Source organism: Podarcis cretensis, assembly GCF_951804945.1.
Source record: "Podarcis cretensis genome assembly, chromosome: 9".
Classification (NCBI taxonomy): Eukaryota; Metazoa; Chordata; class Lepidosauria; order Squamata; family Lacertidae; genus Podarcis; species Podarcis cretensis.
The window spans coordinates 62,870,152-62,887,195 of NC_137178.1; the positions used below are offsets into that span (position 1 = coordinate 62,870,152).

General features: G+C 44.0%; 1 protein-coding gene across 8 annotated transcripts in view; it reads right to left on the reverse strand.

Annotated features, from left to right (window-relative positions):
• The window catches only part of FAM114A1 (family with sequence similarity 114 member A1), a 56,916-nt gene that overhangs the window by 25,033 nt on the left and 14,839 nt on the right, over nucleotides 1-17,044 (reverse strand). For 4 of the 8 annotated variants that reach the window (XM_079989727.1, XM_079989725.1, XM_079989726.1 and 1 more), the window contains exons 3-6: nucleotides 7,383-7,497; nucleotides 6,144-6,459; nucleotides 3,551-3,637; nucleotides 220-286 (exon numbers count right to left, since the gene is read on the reverse strand). In XM_079989727.1, the coding sequence (XP_079845853.1) occupies nucleotides 220-286; nucleotides 3,551-3,637; nucleotides 6,144-6,459; nucleotides 7,383-7,497 (585 nt within the window). Of the gene's footprint in view, nucleotides 1-219; nucleotides 287-3,549; nucleotides 3,638-6,143; nucleotides 6,460-7,382; nucleotides 7,498-10,021; nucleotides 10,134-17,044 lie in introns of those variants that run through there. The other 4 variants (XM_079989729.1, XM_079989728.1, XM_079989732.1 and 1 more) reach the window with 3 other exon arrangements.

Here is a 17,044-nt window from a genome sequence, read left to right on the forward strand (position 1 = left end):
CTGCAGTTTTCCTACGTGCTAGTATAATGTCATGCTTCATGACGACTAGTGGGACAGCTTTTGAGGGCTGATGAAGTGCCCAAGTAATTAAATTGTGGAGGCAGAGGCCCACAGTTCAAAACTGCTCTCTAAAAAGAAGTCACAAGGTGGCCTTAGGCAAGCCACTGGATGCATTCGGACAATCATTTTTCACCTTAATAAGCCAAGATATAAACTCACATGCAACTGCTGCAGCTCTCCCTTTATACAAGTCAGGAAGTCTCAGTAAACTAGTTTCCTTTTGAGTCTGTACTGGAAAACAATGGGTAATGGTTTCTGAACAAATTAGGATATGAAGCCTTGACTTAAAGTTGGCTTAATATCCTGGGATGTTTGGAAAACTATAGCTTCCTGGAAGGATTGTGGGTGCCCACCACCACATGCAAACTTGGCCTACAGCTGATTTTGGGCAATTCCCTCTTCCCACCACAGCCCATCACTCCTCATCACATGTTCTTCACAAGGGGCCACCGGCTCTCTAGAGACTTTTCTGGAAGCAGGCGAATCCCATTCAGGTTTAGTTCTTCCACTCAATAACCAAGCAATATACTGCAATATACTGCTATTTCTGAGGAGTAGTCTTACTAATCCAAGTTATCTTTGCTGTGTACATGAACCTAATTAAGAACCCACCCTCAAAAGATAAAACAGATTGGATTTCTTTTCTAATGTGTATCACTTCAGAGTCACCGACATTAAATTCTATTTTTAATTTAACTGTCTTGTCTCAGGTGTTATGAAAACCGTTTGGATTCCCTCAGAATCTATTTTAATCATCTAGAAATTGCTTTGAATCATCAACAAACATCACCACTTCAATATTCACTTCCTCTAGGTCTTTGGGTTGGCTTCCTGGGGATTTAATTACTTCAGATTAACTTCAGCAAATTCATAAACATTTGTATTGCTTGTACTGACCCGCTTTCTGAGCTTCATTTAATTCTGAACCCACCAACTAATTTCATATTCCTCACATTCCAATATTCTTAAGTATGCTTTGAAGAGATAATCTAATAGCAATTTTCAATTACTCATTTCCTCAGGGATGCACCTTTTCAGATTCTGACAACATATTACAAGTAAATCAATATCTAATAGAAGCACAAATCCTTAATTGATTGCAACACTGGTTTGTGTGTGTGAATGAGAGAGAGTGTGTGAGAGAGAGAGCGCAAGAGAGAGCAAATGTATGTGTATATATGAACTCCCATATTACTGATATAAATCCTGGATTTCCTATATAATATACCATAGCCTGAAATACGTTATTACGTTTCATGGCAACAAGAGAAAACCATAAAATATGTTTTAAAACACAGCTTCTTTTTTCATGGCTATTCTTCTTCCACAAGACTTTCCAGAGAGAACAATGTCTCTCCCATGCAGCCCACTCCACCCATTACTTTCTGTTACTGCAGTTCTCTTGTTCCTTAGCTATTTTCTTTTAAAAATCCATGCATGCTCTCATTTTCAAGAAAATCTATGTACCAATAACTTTACTAATCATTCATTTTTTCTGGCACCTCAGCATTTTTAAAAGCATGCTGAGAAAGATTAATTTGTTGGGTTTATAATAAAGGTTGTTAACCAGAGGACAATAATTAGATGAATACAAATTCTTGCTTGAAAATACTGAAGATGAAATTAAAATAAAAAAAATAAAATAAAAAAAATAAAAAAATAACCTGATTGAAAGAGAAACGGGGCATTGCAATATCAATTTTGAACAAGCATTTCAGTTTTACCTTCAAGAAATTTAATCCTTTTAAGAATTACAGTACTTTAAATCTGATTGATCACGCATAGCTGCAAATGCAGTTCTTCTAGGACATGGAGTTTTAACAAATAAAGCAAGATGCAGCAAATACTTGTCATGCTTGAGTGGGCAAGCAGCAATCTGGTGGTAAAATGATTACTAAGTAATAGGACAAGGAACAGAACTGAAACTCTCTTGCCTGTTCTAGTGGATGCGCTTTGATTATTACTGCTGAATCATGGGGAGAATCTGTCACAAAACCATTTGGATTTAAATCCACATACTTTCTACTTTAACTGGTTTATGGATCAAGCTGTGAGGGGGCGAGTTTAACTCTAGCATATGGCTATGGCACCACTTCTCTTATGCGGCAGAGGAAACCAGATTTTGCAGGCCACACAAGATGAATACTGCAACAGAATAATTGTAAGGTAACAGTGATATTTGATTCCCTGGGATGGGGAAAGCTGGTCCACTTTCTCTCTCTCAGGAGGGAAGTGAGGCCTCAAGAGATGACTTGATGAGCCATCACAGATCAAGAACTGCAGACAGAGTTTTCATATCCCATATAGCATCTACAAACATTATGTTTCCATGCACTCTGGTTTCCGTCACGGTGTTCCATTGTGCCAGAAGCAGTTTAGTCATGCTGGCCACATGACCCGGAAAGCTGTCTGTGGACAAACGCCGGCTCCCTCAGCCTGAAAGCGAGATAAGCACCGCAACCTCATCGTCGCCTTTGACTGGACTTAACCGTCCAGGGGTCCTTTACCTTTTTACCTTTACCTTACAAACACAATGCTTTTTAATACAGAGTTCACACATTTCAGATGAGAAGCACGAAGCAATCAACCACCATATAATATACCTTATTGGCCTATGTACCTACACACAAGAATCAGCCTATATTTGATGGAACTACAGTGGTGCCTCGCAAGACGAAATTAATCCATTCCGTGAGGCTCTTCGTATAGCGGTTTTTTTGTCTTGCGAAGCAAGCCCATTGACAGCTTAGCGGATTAGCGCTATTAGCGGTTTAGCGGCTTTTAGCGATCAGCTGTTAAGCGGCTTATCAGTGGATCAGCTGATAAGCGGCTTAGCGGCTTAGGAAAAGGGGGGGAAAGGGGAAAAAACCCGCAGGAACTCACAAGACATTTTCGTATTGCAAAGCAAGCCCATAGGGAAATTCGTTTTGTGAAGCGCCTCCAAAACGGAAAACCCTTTCGTCTAGCGGGTTTTCCGTCTTGCGAGGCGTTCGTCTTGCGGGGCACCACTGTATTCCTCTTGCCATCCTTTTAGGGCCAAACCAAGCATTAATTACAACATAGCTGAGTCTAGTTTTGGCCCAGTGACATATTTTTCCTCATAAAGGATCTTTGGGGAAAGGGTGACTTGCAATAGAGGGATGGCATGGAAGGGAGTAATTAGCTCATTTCCTGGCAACATATTTCCTTTGAAAGCTTTTCCCATGAATTTTTCCTAGCCCTGTGTTTATTTGCAAACACGGGTCTGAATCTCTGCAGAAAGAAAAGTGGCTGGGAGAGCAGGGGTTTCAGGGGAAACATGCTAGCAAGAACTCTTAAGGAGTTGCCAGACTGATGTTATATTGATCTCGGTTATCATTTTTACTTTGTCCCAAAAAGGAAGGGGGAGAAGTGTATTATAGTACCTGCTGTCAAGGGCTCATTTATACCTTTTAGATATCAAATCAATTACTTTAAAATATTTTATATATTCATGGTTTGGATACTTAACAACTGTAGCAGAAGCTGTTGAAAGCAGAGATTTGCCCCATGATCCCCAGGTTGTCCATCCACTCCCTTTAGGAGAAGAATCCATGTCCTGCAGAAAGATATGTTAAGGATACTGTCAGCACAATTTGTATTTTTCCAATATAGATACTTCTATTTTCAGAAAAAGAATAATGGGGGTGATATGTCCCCAGGCTGCTTCACACATGATGCTAGGCTAGAGACAGAAATAAACCAGGGCTTACCATGAACAAACAGCATGCAGGTGCACACTGTTCAATTGTGTCTTTCTGGTGCCAGGAAAACAAACCCAAAGGCCGGGCTTAGTGTTACGTGCAAGCCAGCTCTCATAGTCTGTTCCTCCCAAACCATGAACATTGATTCTTCATTTTTGAATGGAACTATCACATGCTTAATGCAGCATGTCCTTCTGGAAAAAAACAGCTTTAGGATGCTGGCCTACAATGAGTGTCTTTTAACTGATTCAATAACCAAGGTTGCATTAGAACAGTGGTTTTCTAATTGGGTTCCAGAAAATTTTGGGGTTCCTTGGAAGTTTGCGGGTTTCCTAATGGCAGCATAAGAGTGATAGACAATCTTCACCAAAGGACCACTTGCCTGCCATTAACATTTGCCTCCAGAATGTACAGCTGCAGAAGAGTGAGGTATGTAAAGGTAAAGGTAAAGGTAAAGGGACCCCGACCATTAGGTCCAGTCGTGGCCGACTCTGGGGTTGCGGTGCTCATCTCGCTTTACTGGCCGAGGAAGCCGGCGTATAGCTTCCGGGACATGTGGCCAACATGACTAAGCCGCTTCTGGCGAACCAGAGCAGCGCACGGAAACGCCGTTTACCTTCCCGCTGGAGCAGTACCTATTTATCTACTTGCACTTTGACGTGCTTTCGAACTGCTAGGTTGGCAGCAGCAGGGACCGAGCAACGGGAGCTCACCCCTTTGCAGGGATTCGAAACGCCAACCTTCTGATCGGCAAGCCCTAGACTCTGTGGTTTAACCCACAGCGCCAGCCGTGTCCCTTGTGAGGTATGTAGTAAGGCATAAATTCTGTTGACATAGCATGGTGGTGAGGCTCAACAGGCCTGGCTCATGCTCTTCAGCAGCTACAAGCGATGCTGAACACATTCCTTAGTATCCCCTGCAGCGCACAGGGGTTCTAAGCAAATCAAAACAGAAAGGGTACTGTGAAGTTAGGAAGCGTAACTGCACCAGAGTATTACGAAAGCTAAAAATCCTAGAGCGCTTTTAGATCTTTTCCCACATTTTAAGTATGCCAGCCTTAACAGGGACCAGGTGCTTTGGCTGAAACAAAACTGGAATGCTGGGTGGCAGGTGGGAAGGGAAGTTATTTATATGTATGATTCTCACTGTCAGATGGAGTGAATGAATAATCTCCTCTTGCAGGCTTTGGTTTATATCCCTTTCACCTGAAATCAATCAAGCGTCTTTTCAGCTTACACGAAGAATTAGCTGAATGCAATCTGATTGAAAATTGATTAAATTCTGCTGACTGGAGAAAAAGCAGCTATTGCTGCTATAGTTTTATTATTTATTATAGGCACACAAGCAATAATGATGTTGCTGCCACTTCCATGATTCCATCTACAGACATACTCTTAACTTTCGTGAAACTTTAGCACCAAGGAAAGTTCAATCATACATGAAGCTTAGCTTTTACCTTTCAGCTTTTGACCATTCTGGGCTCTCGGTGTAGTGTGCACTGCTTATTCTTGGTTTGCCAGAGGCAAGCTAACTATGAAGGGGCAATCTTAGGATGTTTTATCTTCCCTAAAAAAACCCGAATTACTGCCTCTCTGGAATCTCTTACTACAGCCAAGATAGTCCCTAAACATGCTGAAACATGCTGTGGCGTAGCGTGGGGGGTGCAGGGGTGGGCGGCCGCACCGGGCGCAACATCTGGGGGTTAGGGTTAGGGGGTGCAAATCCACGGGGTTAGGGGGCGCAAATTACTTGCCTTGCCCCGGGTGCTGACAACCCACGCTACGCCACTGAAAACATGGCAGGAAGGAAGCCAACATGGTTTTGTTCCAGCAGCACAACAGCACTCTGCCTTTGCTGCCCCACCAACTGCTGCTGACTTGGAACGCTGATAACCAAAGACAGAAACTATTGTGCATTCCCAAACATATCTTCACAGAAACCAAAGGCATACAGTAACCCACACTTGGAAGAATGCAAGAATATTATGCAAACACACATTACAGGGACAAAAGCATAGTCTGTTGTTTCTGTTTGAACTGATTTTTATATAATGCCAACTACAGTAATCGATGGCAATGCACATTCCTTTAGCATGCTATATGGGAGTGTACAACTAACAAAAGCAGCCGGAAGAAGGGCTGGCAAGGCACATTATAAAGGATTGGCACTACTAGAAGAACAAGGCAACCCCACTCAGCCCTGTTGCTGAAAATGGCAGCCCTGAGTCACTGTCTCCCACCTCTCTCTATAACCAGCAACTCTGTGTATTGTCATCTAGTCACTGTGCATCACTGTTCTAACTATGACACAACTTTGTATACTGCATGAACAAAATAAATAAGAGATTTTTAAAATTCTTACTGGGCCATTATTTTTGTTCAGTTCTTCAGATACAGGTTCTGGTTCAAGGCTCACAGATTCACTGCAATCAGTAGGAACATCTGTAGTTATGCCTCCGCTGGAATGTTCCACATTTGAAGGATGCCCTGAAGACATCTGGTCGCCTTCCTGTTCATTGCTAGAGCTTTCAGAACGTTGCCTCTTATCATCTTGTATTTGTTCCGTCTTTTCATTCTGCATTGCTCTCTCAGAAGTTGAAACATTGCTGCCATGTTCCAATATTTTCTCTTGCGTAAACGCTTCACTTCCGTCACCTGACATTTTTTTAAAGAAAATTCTGCAGGAAAAGAAATCAACATGTTTGTAATACAATGTTGTGATTATATGAAAACTTAAAAAAAAAAATTTCTTCTATCTGAACATATTTGTGTCTCCTATCATCTAGACTGGGATGAAGGCATGGCTAAAAGGGGCTCAGAAAGATTTGCCTCCAAATTGGCACCAGCTGCAATGCCCCCTTGGGCAGCTTACAAAGTGCTTCAGCAGTTTTTGAAGCTTTGCATAAGGTAGAATTCTACTCCTATGCATTACATGTGGTGAGGTCAATCCTGCTTGGTCTGGGCACACAACATTGCTGTGAAGGAAAGTCTCTTGTGCACCTGAACCTGCTCAATTTGGCTGAGCTTTGAGGCCCCAAAGTTGGGACTTCAAAGCACCATGCAGATAGCAAGGTGCTGCTAAAATGAAGGTTTCCCCCCTTTATTTCAGCAGTTGTTTCAATGCAACACCCTTCAAATTACCGTACTTTTCCGTCTATAAGACGCCCCCATGTATAGGACACGCCCTATTTTGGGGGAGTCAAATTTAAGAAAATGGGGGGAGATGGCACAGAGTTGTTGAGCTTTTTTGGTGGGGATTACCCAGGGTTGAGCTTTTTTAGGGGGGATTGCCGAAAATTGCTCACCAACGCACATCGCTAAATCCGCCTCCCATCTGTCCCATCACTGGCAGAAGCTGCCAATTGCCCACCCAACTGCCAGAATGTCAGCCAATCAACACCACCCATTGACGCAGCAACCAATAACACGCACAATAGCTGCTGACAGCCGTGGCAGCAACCAATCAAACGTCCACCCTATGCACTATCCATGTATAAGACGACCCCCACTTTTTAGCATGATTTTTAAAGAAAAAAGCATAGTCTTATACACGGAAAAGTACAGTATTTTTTTGTTTTTGTTTTAATTATAAAGCACTTACACGGTGGTGCAAAGGCTTCCACGGCTCTTCTTTTCAAGAACAATTTGCAGCTGCTTGGAGCAGCTAGAAGCATGGTGCTTGCTGCACTCATTGAAACATTCTAAACGGGGGAGACCTTGAAAGCAGCAGTACATATTGGGTTATTGGGTTGTTCTTGTTTTTATTTTGATTATGTATTTTGTGTTTTATATTGTGATTTTATCCTGTGAACCGCCCTGAGACCTGCAGGTATAAGGCAGTGCACAAAATTTAACAACAACAACAACAACAACAACAACAACAACAACAACTACTACTACTCATCCTTCAACAACAACAACAACTACTACTACTACTACTACTCCTTCCTGGATAATGGTATAGAAAAAAATATGGCTGTCCCAATTTACCTATAGGGCCAGGCATCTTTTATTCCATATACTGTCCCTGTAAGGCTGCTTTACTATCATAATAACAAAAATACAAAGCCACTTGGCAGAATTTGGCTCATTCAAGTAAACTGACCTATAATGTAGAACTCTTTGACGTTGCAATGTCTTGACTTTTGATTTATTACAGACTTTTTTTTAAGATTTCTTTTACCATTAATATGGTTTGACAGCCCCTAAGAGCCACTCACAACATAATAAATTAAAGTTACATCAATAAGCTACATATCTTATCATGCACCTGCCCAAGTGGACTTGAGTCCATGAAAGTTTATGCCATAATAAATCTCTTAAGTCTTTAAGGTGCTACAATACTTTTTATTTTGTTTAGTTTTTGCAACCCTCTGAAATATCTTATGCCATAACGCAAACAGCAAAATAACAAACCAAACTATCTTTACAGATAATTAGTTCCAACCAGATGTGTGATGGCTAGTCACATTTGTTGGTTCACATGACTGCTCTATACAGTGTTTGTATGTGTCCATGTACATGAAACACATTTTACAATAAAGAGACATTTTACAACAGAAAGTGTATGCAGGTAATGCAAACTGAACCCTCCTTCCTGTCCAACTTAGCTTCCCACACTACAAATAACTGGTACCTATTCTAGAAGTGAGCTGTCTTTGGGGGGGAAAGTGTCAGAAGCCATTCAGCTACTGCTGTTAAAATGATAAATCCCTTCCCTGTGTTATACATGAATGGGATAGACACATGAATAAACAAGCATGGCTGATCATGTTATGTCTAGTTTGCCGCCCAGTTTACCTTTATGCTATGAACAGGTATAAATTAAACAAGCTTGGATCAGACTGACATCTGCTGAGAACTAACGCCTTAACGCAGTGTTCTTCAATACTTAATCCACACTTCAAAAGGAATGGCCGATTCACACGTTACAAGAAAGAAGACATGCACACGTGGCAGGGAGCACAGGCCAATCATCAGTGCATTGTTGTGCACACACACACACACACACACACCTTTTACATCAGTGGACACAGACTCGTCAAATTGTAGAGTTGGAAGGGACCCTGAGGGCCATCCAGTCCAACCCCTTGCAGTGTAGGAAGCACACTTTTCTACCTCTCATGGGCGCAGCCAGGATTTATTTTAGTGGAGGGGTAGGAAGCCAGGAGGGACGCAGGTGGCGCTGTGGGTTAAAGCCTCAGCGCCTAGGGCTTGCCGATTGAAAGGTCGGCGGTTCGAATCCCTGCGGCGGGGTGCGCTCCCGCTGCTCGGTCCCAGCGCCTGCCAACCTAGCAGTTTGAAAGCACCTCCGGGTGCAAGTAGATAAATAGGGACCGCTTACCAGCGGGAAGGTAAACGGCGTTTCCGTGTGCGGCTCTGGCTCTGGCTCTGGCCAGAGCAGCGATGTCACGCTGGCCACGTGACCCGGAAGTGTCTCCGGACAGCGCTGGCCCCTGGCCTCTTAAGTGAGATGGGCGCACAACCCCAGAGTCTGTCAAGACTGGCCCGTACGGGCAGGGGTACCTTTACCTTTACCTAGGAAGCCAGGATGGTGTGGGAGCAGGACACCCTGTCACCTGTCTAGCAGATTTGGAAGGAACTGCCTCCGCAACGGTTGTTTTCAATTACTTTATTTGGACCCCAAATGCTCAGGGAAAAAAAATCTTCCTACAATTTCTACTTTTAGTTAAGTATTTTTATTTATTTATTTACTTGATGGGAAGGCGCCTGGCCTTTTGCCCGTTCCTTTTTTTTTATAGGTGCGCACCGCACCTATTTCCCCAGGGAGGCGCCACCGAAAGGCGTCCTCGGGATGGCACACAGGGTCTGCCTTCCTGAAAACAAACCGATTTGCAAGCGGTTCTCGCGAATCGCTTTAGGGGAAGCCTCTCACGCCTCCATCCATCCATCCATCCAACGGTTGCTGCCCTATGGAGATCTCTCCCCTAGGTGGGCCCATATAAACCCGTGGCTGGACACGACAGAGAGTCCCCCCCCCCGTACCCACCCTTCCCCTTCCCCGGGACAAAGGCTTGAGTTATGGTTGCGGCGAGTTTCACTGCTCCCGCTTGCAAACTTCTCGCAGGCGGAAGATTACGCCGGGCTCTTCCTCGCCCATCACTACTGAACACCGTCGCCAAGGGAAAGGAAGGAAACTTTTCGGCGCGAGAGGCGCTTCAGAAGTCTCCAAATCGCCATGGGGAACAAAATACCAGGAGAAGCCGCGTCGCCCCTTACCGCTGAGCCGCTGCCTGCTTGGCGCGCCCCGGGCGCCTTCCGCTCTCCGCCCGGCCACGTCGGCACAGGCCGGGAGAAGGAGAGGAGCCGAGGGGCGGGAGCGGAGGGCCGGGCCGGGCCGGGCCGGGGGGCAGAGCTTTCTCCGCGCCAGCCGGCCTGGTCCTCCCACCGCCAGGCCGGAGGAGCAGGGCGGCGCGACACGAAGCGGGTACCGCCTGCCGGCGGGCTGCGATAGGGAGGGAAGCGCGGACTATGCCCTCTGGCGCGAGGATCGGAGCAGGCGGAGAAAGCTGCCCGCTGGCGGCTCAGTTTTGGGGGCAGTTCCCAAACTTTTCGCTTCTTTCCCGATTCTGCCTTCTTCCAAAAGGGAACAAGGCTCGCTGTGAAGCTCTGGGCAGCTTTTGGCATCTGTCCTCCAACATTTCTCAGATGAAAACAGGGACTTCCTATTCCATCATCATCATCATCGTTATTATTTATTCCCCACCCATCTGACCGGGTTGCCCCAGCCACTCTGGGCGACTTCCAACAGATATAAAAACATAACAAAACATTAATTTATTTTTTTTAAAAAAAACTTGCCTATACAGGGCTGCCTTCAGATGCCTTCTAAAGTTTGTATAGTTTATTTATCTCCTTGGCTCTGCAGCCACATAATTCCATACCCTTCAACATTTCTCCGATGAAAATAGGGACGTCCTAAGGAAAAGTGGGGACGCGGGTGGCACTGTGGGTAAAACCTCAGCGCCTAGGACTTGCCGATTGCATGGTCGGCGGTTCGAATCCCCGCGGCGGGGTGCGCTCCCGTCGTTTGATCCCAGCACCTGCCAACCTAGCAGTTCGAAAGCACCCCTGGGTGCAAGTAGATAAATAGGGACTGCTTACCAGCGGGAAGGTAAACGGCGTTTCCGTGTGCTGCTCTGGTGCCGGTTCACCGGAGCAGCTTCGTCACGCTGGCCACGTGACCCGGAAGTGTCTGTGGACAGCGCTGGCCGGGTCCCGGCCCCTAGAGTGAGATGAGCGCACAACCCTAGAGTCTGTCAAGACTGGCCTGTACGGGCAGGGGTACCTTTACCTTTTTTTTAAGGAAAAGTGGGACATTCCCAGATCAAATCAGAAACTGGCATGCAGAGCTTTTCTAGACAAATAGGTGCCAGCACTCATCAGTTGTTACAGTAAGTGCCACACTTTTTAACAACAACAACATCAGCAATAATAATTTATTATTTATACCCCACCCATCTGGCTGGGTTTCCCCAGCCACTCTGGGCGGCTTCCAAAAAAACATTAAAACACAATAACCTATTAAACATTAAAAGCTTTCCTAAACAGGGCTGTCTTCAGATGTCTTCTAAAAGTTTGGTAGTTATTTTTCTCTTTGACATCTGGTGGGAGGGCGTTCCACAGGGCGGGTGCCACTACTGAGAAGGCCCTCTGCCTGGTTCCCTGTAAGAGGTGCTGGTACTGCGTACCCTTGACTACCCCCTGGAAAAAAAAAAAAGACTGCTGGGACAGCTTTTGTAAATTTGGGGCTGTCCCTGGAAAACAGGGACCCTTGGAGGGTCTGTTGGCGACCGTGCAGGGATGGCGGGGTAAGGGGGTATATTTTTAGCATCTCATATGGCACTGCCCTAAGAATGTTTCTTCAATAAGTGAATTCCTCGTAAGTTTTGAGGGGCTTGGGCTTTAGTCCTATATCTGCATACCTCATGGGGCTCGCCACAGAGTGGAGTGCTGGCCAGAGGTATTTTGGCACCTGTAGCAGACCCCCCAAATGGCACCCTCCTCTTCTCCAGGGAAGAAGGGGTGAGGGAAGATCTACATCAGGAATGAGGGGGGAATAAAGATCTGCATCGGGGTCTGCTGCCCCTGTGGATCCTATTGCTTGAGGTGGTGGCCTCACCTTGCCTCATAGGTGGACCGGCCTTAGCTGAGTATAAGGATTGCACAGTGACTCTTCACCTCCTGCCCTGCCTGGTTCTGTATAACTGATAACTTTTGATTTCTTGATACACTTAAATGTTTAGAAATGGGCTTTTAGAGATGGGAGATGCACATTTACTTGAAAAGTACATTGTATTGAAGGAGGAAAGTTGATGACCGAAGCTTTTTACTACTTCCTCTTCTATGTGGCTTGTACTTAATCTAACTTTTACCCAAATCACTTAGAAAAGTGAAATATGGGTGATGCTTCCTGCCTCTGTATCTTGAGTGGGGGATGTCAGGGGACAGAAGAAAGAAGTGACCCAAAGGGATGATGTCCATGGAACTCAGAAATCCAAATGTATCATGGTTGTAAAATGCTTTGTGGCTCCTGCCTCACCTTAAATTCTCCAGCTCCGTTTAAAATACTATAAGGTTAGCTATCAGGGTCTGAGCCAAGCCATTCCTCTTCCTCTTCCCTGCCCCCGCTTTCCTTTTTAACTGATGGTCAGCTGCTCTCATCTTCTGTGTCTCTTCCCCAGGACCATACTCATTCTTTTTTGTTTGTTTGTTTTTTAATTCACAGTCTAATATTTTCTTTCTCCAAAGCTGGGGAATCACTCATGCAATAAGAAGCCCTTAATTGTCTGTGGTGGTACCCGAAGTCTTTGGCCCATTGTATCATTAAGACTCTCCTCCCTGAAAGAGAGGGGAGTGGTTGTGGGCGGGAGCCTGAACACTGCCCCTAGCAGGGGGCGTAGCCCCCTGCCTCCAGCTCACCTGGCTGGCGCTCACGCCCCCCCCCCGGTGGCTGTCCAACCAGGTGCCGTGGGGGGGCGTGTCCAGCAGCCTTGATGCTGCAGCGTCAGCCTCTCCCCGGCCTCATTTCTCTTCGTCATCCTGTGCGAGTCACCCACCCTCCACTCCCATTGAGTTAGGGCTTAGGTCATTGGCCTTGCTATGGACCTTAGGTTGGTCGCCCCGGTTGCACGGGGGGCCTGGTAGGAGTTTTTCCATTTGGCATTAGGCTTTTTGGTTTTTTCGCCTACCTCGTAGCAATCGTCACAACTTTTGTGGTATTGGTGGGTAGGTTAGGCATTGGAATAATGTGCTGTGGTGTGTCGAAGTGCTAGGTGTGGCCATCGCCTATGCCTTCAATGTTTAGGGGTATTCCGTTAAAGGAATCTGGCGGTCGTGTATTCTGTCCGATGCCTGCTTGGCGGGAGGCCATGGCACGACCCTCGGTGACAGCAGGGGTGAGCCTATAGTTGGATTAGCATCAACAGGTGATGAACCCCTGGTGAATAAACCCACTTGTTTCGCGATCCAATGCCTAAGCCAATACCTTTTCATTGCTGTAATCAATAAAGTTGTGGCCTTTTCTAGCCCATTAACCTTATATCACGTGTCCCTGTGTCTTCTTTTCACGTCGCGGTGGTCGGGTCCTCGAACCACAACCGATTTAACCTCTTCATCTTTCGTATACCATTCCAATAATATCTTATACATTTTTGACAAAGTTTTACATTCATTATTTATTATGTCTGTTTGAAACTTTGAATCTTTCTCTCCATAACCACTTTCTTTTATATCTTTTCTAAACATTTCATTTACTTGGAAATAATGCAACCAATCGTATACATAGTCTTTAACTTGTTCATATGGTTTCAATTTCCATTTTCCTCCTTCTTTGATTACCATTTCACCATATGTAATCCATTTACTTCTCATATTTATTTTCTTTACGCTCATAACCTCCAGTGGAGATAACCAATGTGGTACTTTTGGTTCCAATAAATTTTTGTACCTGTCCCATACATCTATTAATGAATTCCTGAAAATGTGGTTCTCAAAACCTTTATGAACTTTTTTTTTATCACACCATAGATATGCGTGCCATCCAAATCTGTTATCAAAACCTTCCAAATCTAGTAATTCCTTATTTTCTAATTTTATCCATTCCTTTAACCAACATAGGCATGCTGCTTCATAATATAATTTCATATCTGGCAGGGCATAGCCTCCTCTTTCTTTTGCATCTGTTAGTAACTTATATTTTATTCTTGGCTTTCCCCCCTGCCAGATATACCTTGAAATCACTCTTTGCCATTCTTTAAAAATCCCTACCCCCTTTATAATGGGGATAGTCTGAAATAGAAATAGCATCTTTGGAAGCACGCTCATCTTTATCGTAGAAATTCTGCCCCAAAAGGACAGGTATAATATTCAATTTGATGATTGGGAAAAATTGTGGAAAGAAAATCTAAAATTTACTGCATGCATGACATTGAAGGAAAACGTGATGAAAATGTTTTATAGATGATACATCACACCAGTAAAATTAGCAAAAATGTATAAGACATGTAATAAGTGTTGGAAATGTAAAGAAAAAGAAGGAACGTTTTATCATATGTGGTGGGAGTGTAAGAAAGTGAAGAGTTTCTGGGAAGCAATATATAATGAATTGAAAAAGATGTTAAAATATACTTTTGTAAAGAAACCGGAAGCTTTTCTTTTAGGGATTACAGGAAAAGAAATAAGAAGAAAGGACTGTAAACTTTTTCAGTATGCAGTTACGGCAGCAAGAATTTTATTGGCCCAGAAATGGAAACAAGAGGAAATACCGACGATACAAGAATGGAGAATGAAACTGACAGACTATGCTGAACTGGATAAACTAACTGGGAAAATAAGATATGTGAGAGACCAAAAGTTTACCGAAGACTGGGAAAAGTTTGTGGAATATCTGAAAAATGTGTGTGATGTGCAAACAATGCTAGTGGGGTTTCAAGAAGCACTGTAAAAGTTAAGATGTATTGTCAAAAAGAAATAGACGGGGGAGGGAAGATAAATGGCAATACAATGAAGGGAATGCATACTGAAGAATAACTATGGATGATTACCAGAGAAGCTGAAGGAAGTCCAAAATGTTTTTTGTTTGTTAAAATTTGGATAAAATTGTACAATTTTGTTGGAAAATTAATAAAAATTTATTTTAAAAAAATAATTGTCTGTGGTGGTGGCCCCATTTCACTGTCCTGCTAATATGCACAGGACCACCCTATTTAGTTTTGGGAGAAGTGGGGGAATGCCCCAAAATGTTGCAGTGAACTGCTGGACATGATGGTCCTGTTCAGGACTCCAGCCAGCATCAGGAACATTGCAGTACTACTGTTCAGGTTTAACTATTTATTTATTTATTTATTTATTTATTTATTTATTTTTCACTCCTGAAATCTTCCATGGACAATCTACAAGTGCTCCACAGTCAATATTGTTAATACTTATTTAATATAACTAACTTCCACCTTGTCCTATAATTAACCAAATAGCACCACCTTTGGGTCTTAGGGAAGAATAAATCCAGTTTATGTTTGTTACAAAATGAAGCACTTTCCCTGATTATAAACAGTGTTAGGTCAGGACATCACAGGTCTTGGACTAGGGTCTCAAGCCAAAACACCCAGATGGCCTGCTATTGGCACCACCGGGGCAGCTCATAGGCACAAGGAGCTCCCAGCTTGTTCTCTCTTGCACTGCAGGAATGCTGCTGTAATGGTGAAATACTACTATGACTCTGTCAGCCCAGCAAAACCAAGTGACCTAAGAAACAAATAGGAACTTGGTTTATCCTACAGAACCTAACCCAGCTGGAAAACACTTGGAGTGTCACTCTTTCAACTTCTTCCTTTAGCTCTAATTAATTTTCAAGGGAGGAAAAGGTAACTATGCTCACCACCTTATGCTCAAGAGGGCACTATGGGGTGTGTGCGCTTAAAGGCTTTGTGGACACCAGGAGAAGACCTCAGTGCAGCCATTGTACCCATGGGCATCATATTGGCGACTTGTATTTTTTATGTAAATAATCTCATAATCATGTTTACATACCCATTCTTTATCAAACATGTTAACACCCATGCTTTCCTCTCTTTTCCCTTGATTTTTTTTACTTATAATTCCAAATTGCCATTTTTCAATAAAGAGATGTAAAACATTTCAGTGCATTTTACTGTCTTCTGTTAATTGCAGACTAATTCCAACCTAGTAAGATGTGATATTGTTATATTTCTGTATAGTGCCTATTTTCTTCAAATACAGAAAAAGTGATGGGTGATATCTTCATCATCGTTATTAATTTATAAATTTCCTTTTGCATGTGTGTCTTAATGTGATTTACAAACGTACCATAAAACAGCTAAAAATAGTTTGGAAAATAACAACAACTAAGGATAGGGATGCAGGTGGCGCTGTGGGTAAAAGCCTCAGCGCCTAGGGCTTGCCGATCGAAAGGTCGGCGGTTCGAATCCCTGCGGCGGGGTGCGCTCCCGTCGTTCGGTCCCAGCGCCTGCCAACCTAGCAGTTCGAAAGCACCCCTGGGTGCAAGTAGATAAATAGGGACCGCTTACTAGCGGGAAGGTAAACGGCGTTTCCGTGTGCGGCTCTGGCTCTGGCTCTGGCCAGAGCAGCGATGTCACGCTGGCCACGTGACCCGGAAGTGTCTCTGGACAGCGCTGGCCCCCCGGCCTCTTGAGTGAGATGGGCGCACCAACCCCAGAGTCTGGCAAGACTGGCCCGTACGGGCAGGGGTACCTTTACCTTTAAGGATAGGTTTAAAAACAATACAGAATGAACAGCTAAGGCAGATAACTTTTTGTACTCCTGAAAAAGCTTGTTGAAACAAAAATGTCTTCCATCATTTTCAGAAAGTACCGCTAGTGAGGGGCTGTCATATCTCAGATGGAATGCTGTTCTACAAAATGGGCAGCCATGTTGAAAACCCTGTTCTGAGTTCCTATCGAGAGGACCTCTCATATTTTAGAATTTCTCCTGTAAAACAGTGACCTGCTGAGTCTATAAGGGATAAGGGCAGTATCTCAAGTAACTTAGTCCCAAACTGCATAGGGTCATGCATGTTAGTTTTATGAGTTTGTGAGTGCCTTGACTCCCCTAAATTATTGGGTCTAGTGAGTGTTAGAGTTTAAGTAATGCTTAGAGTATTAAGATGGACTGGTAGAGGCTGAATTTAGCAGTATCAAAATACAGACCAAACCAGTTTTTCCATGCCCATGAAATTGCCTGGGAGAAGAGCCATCAAGAAGA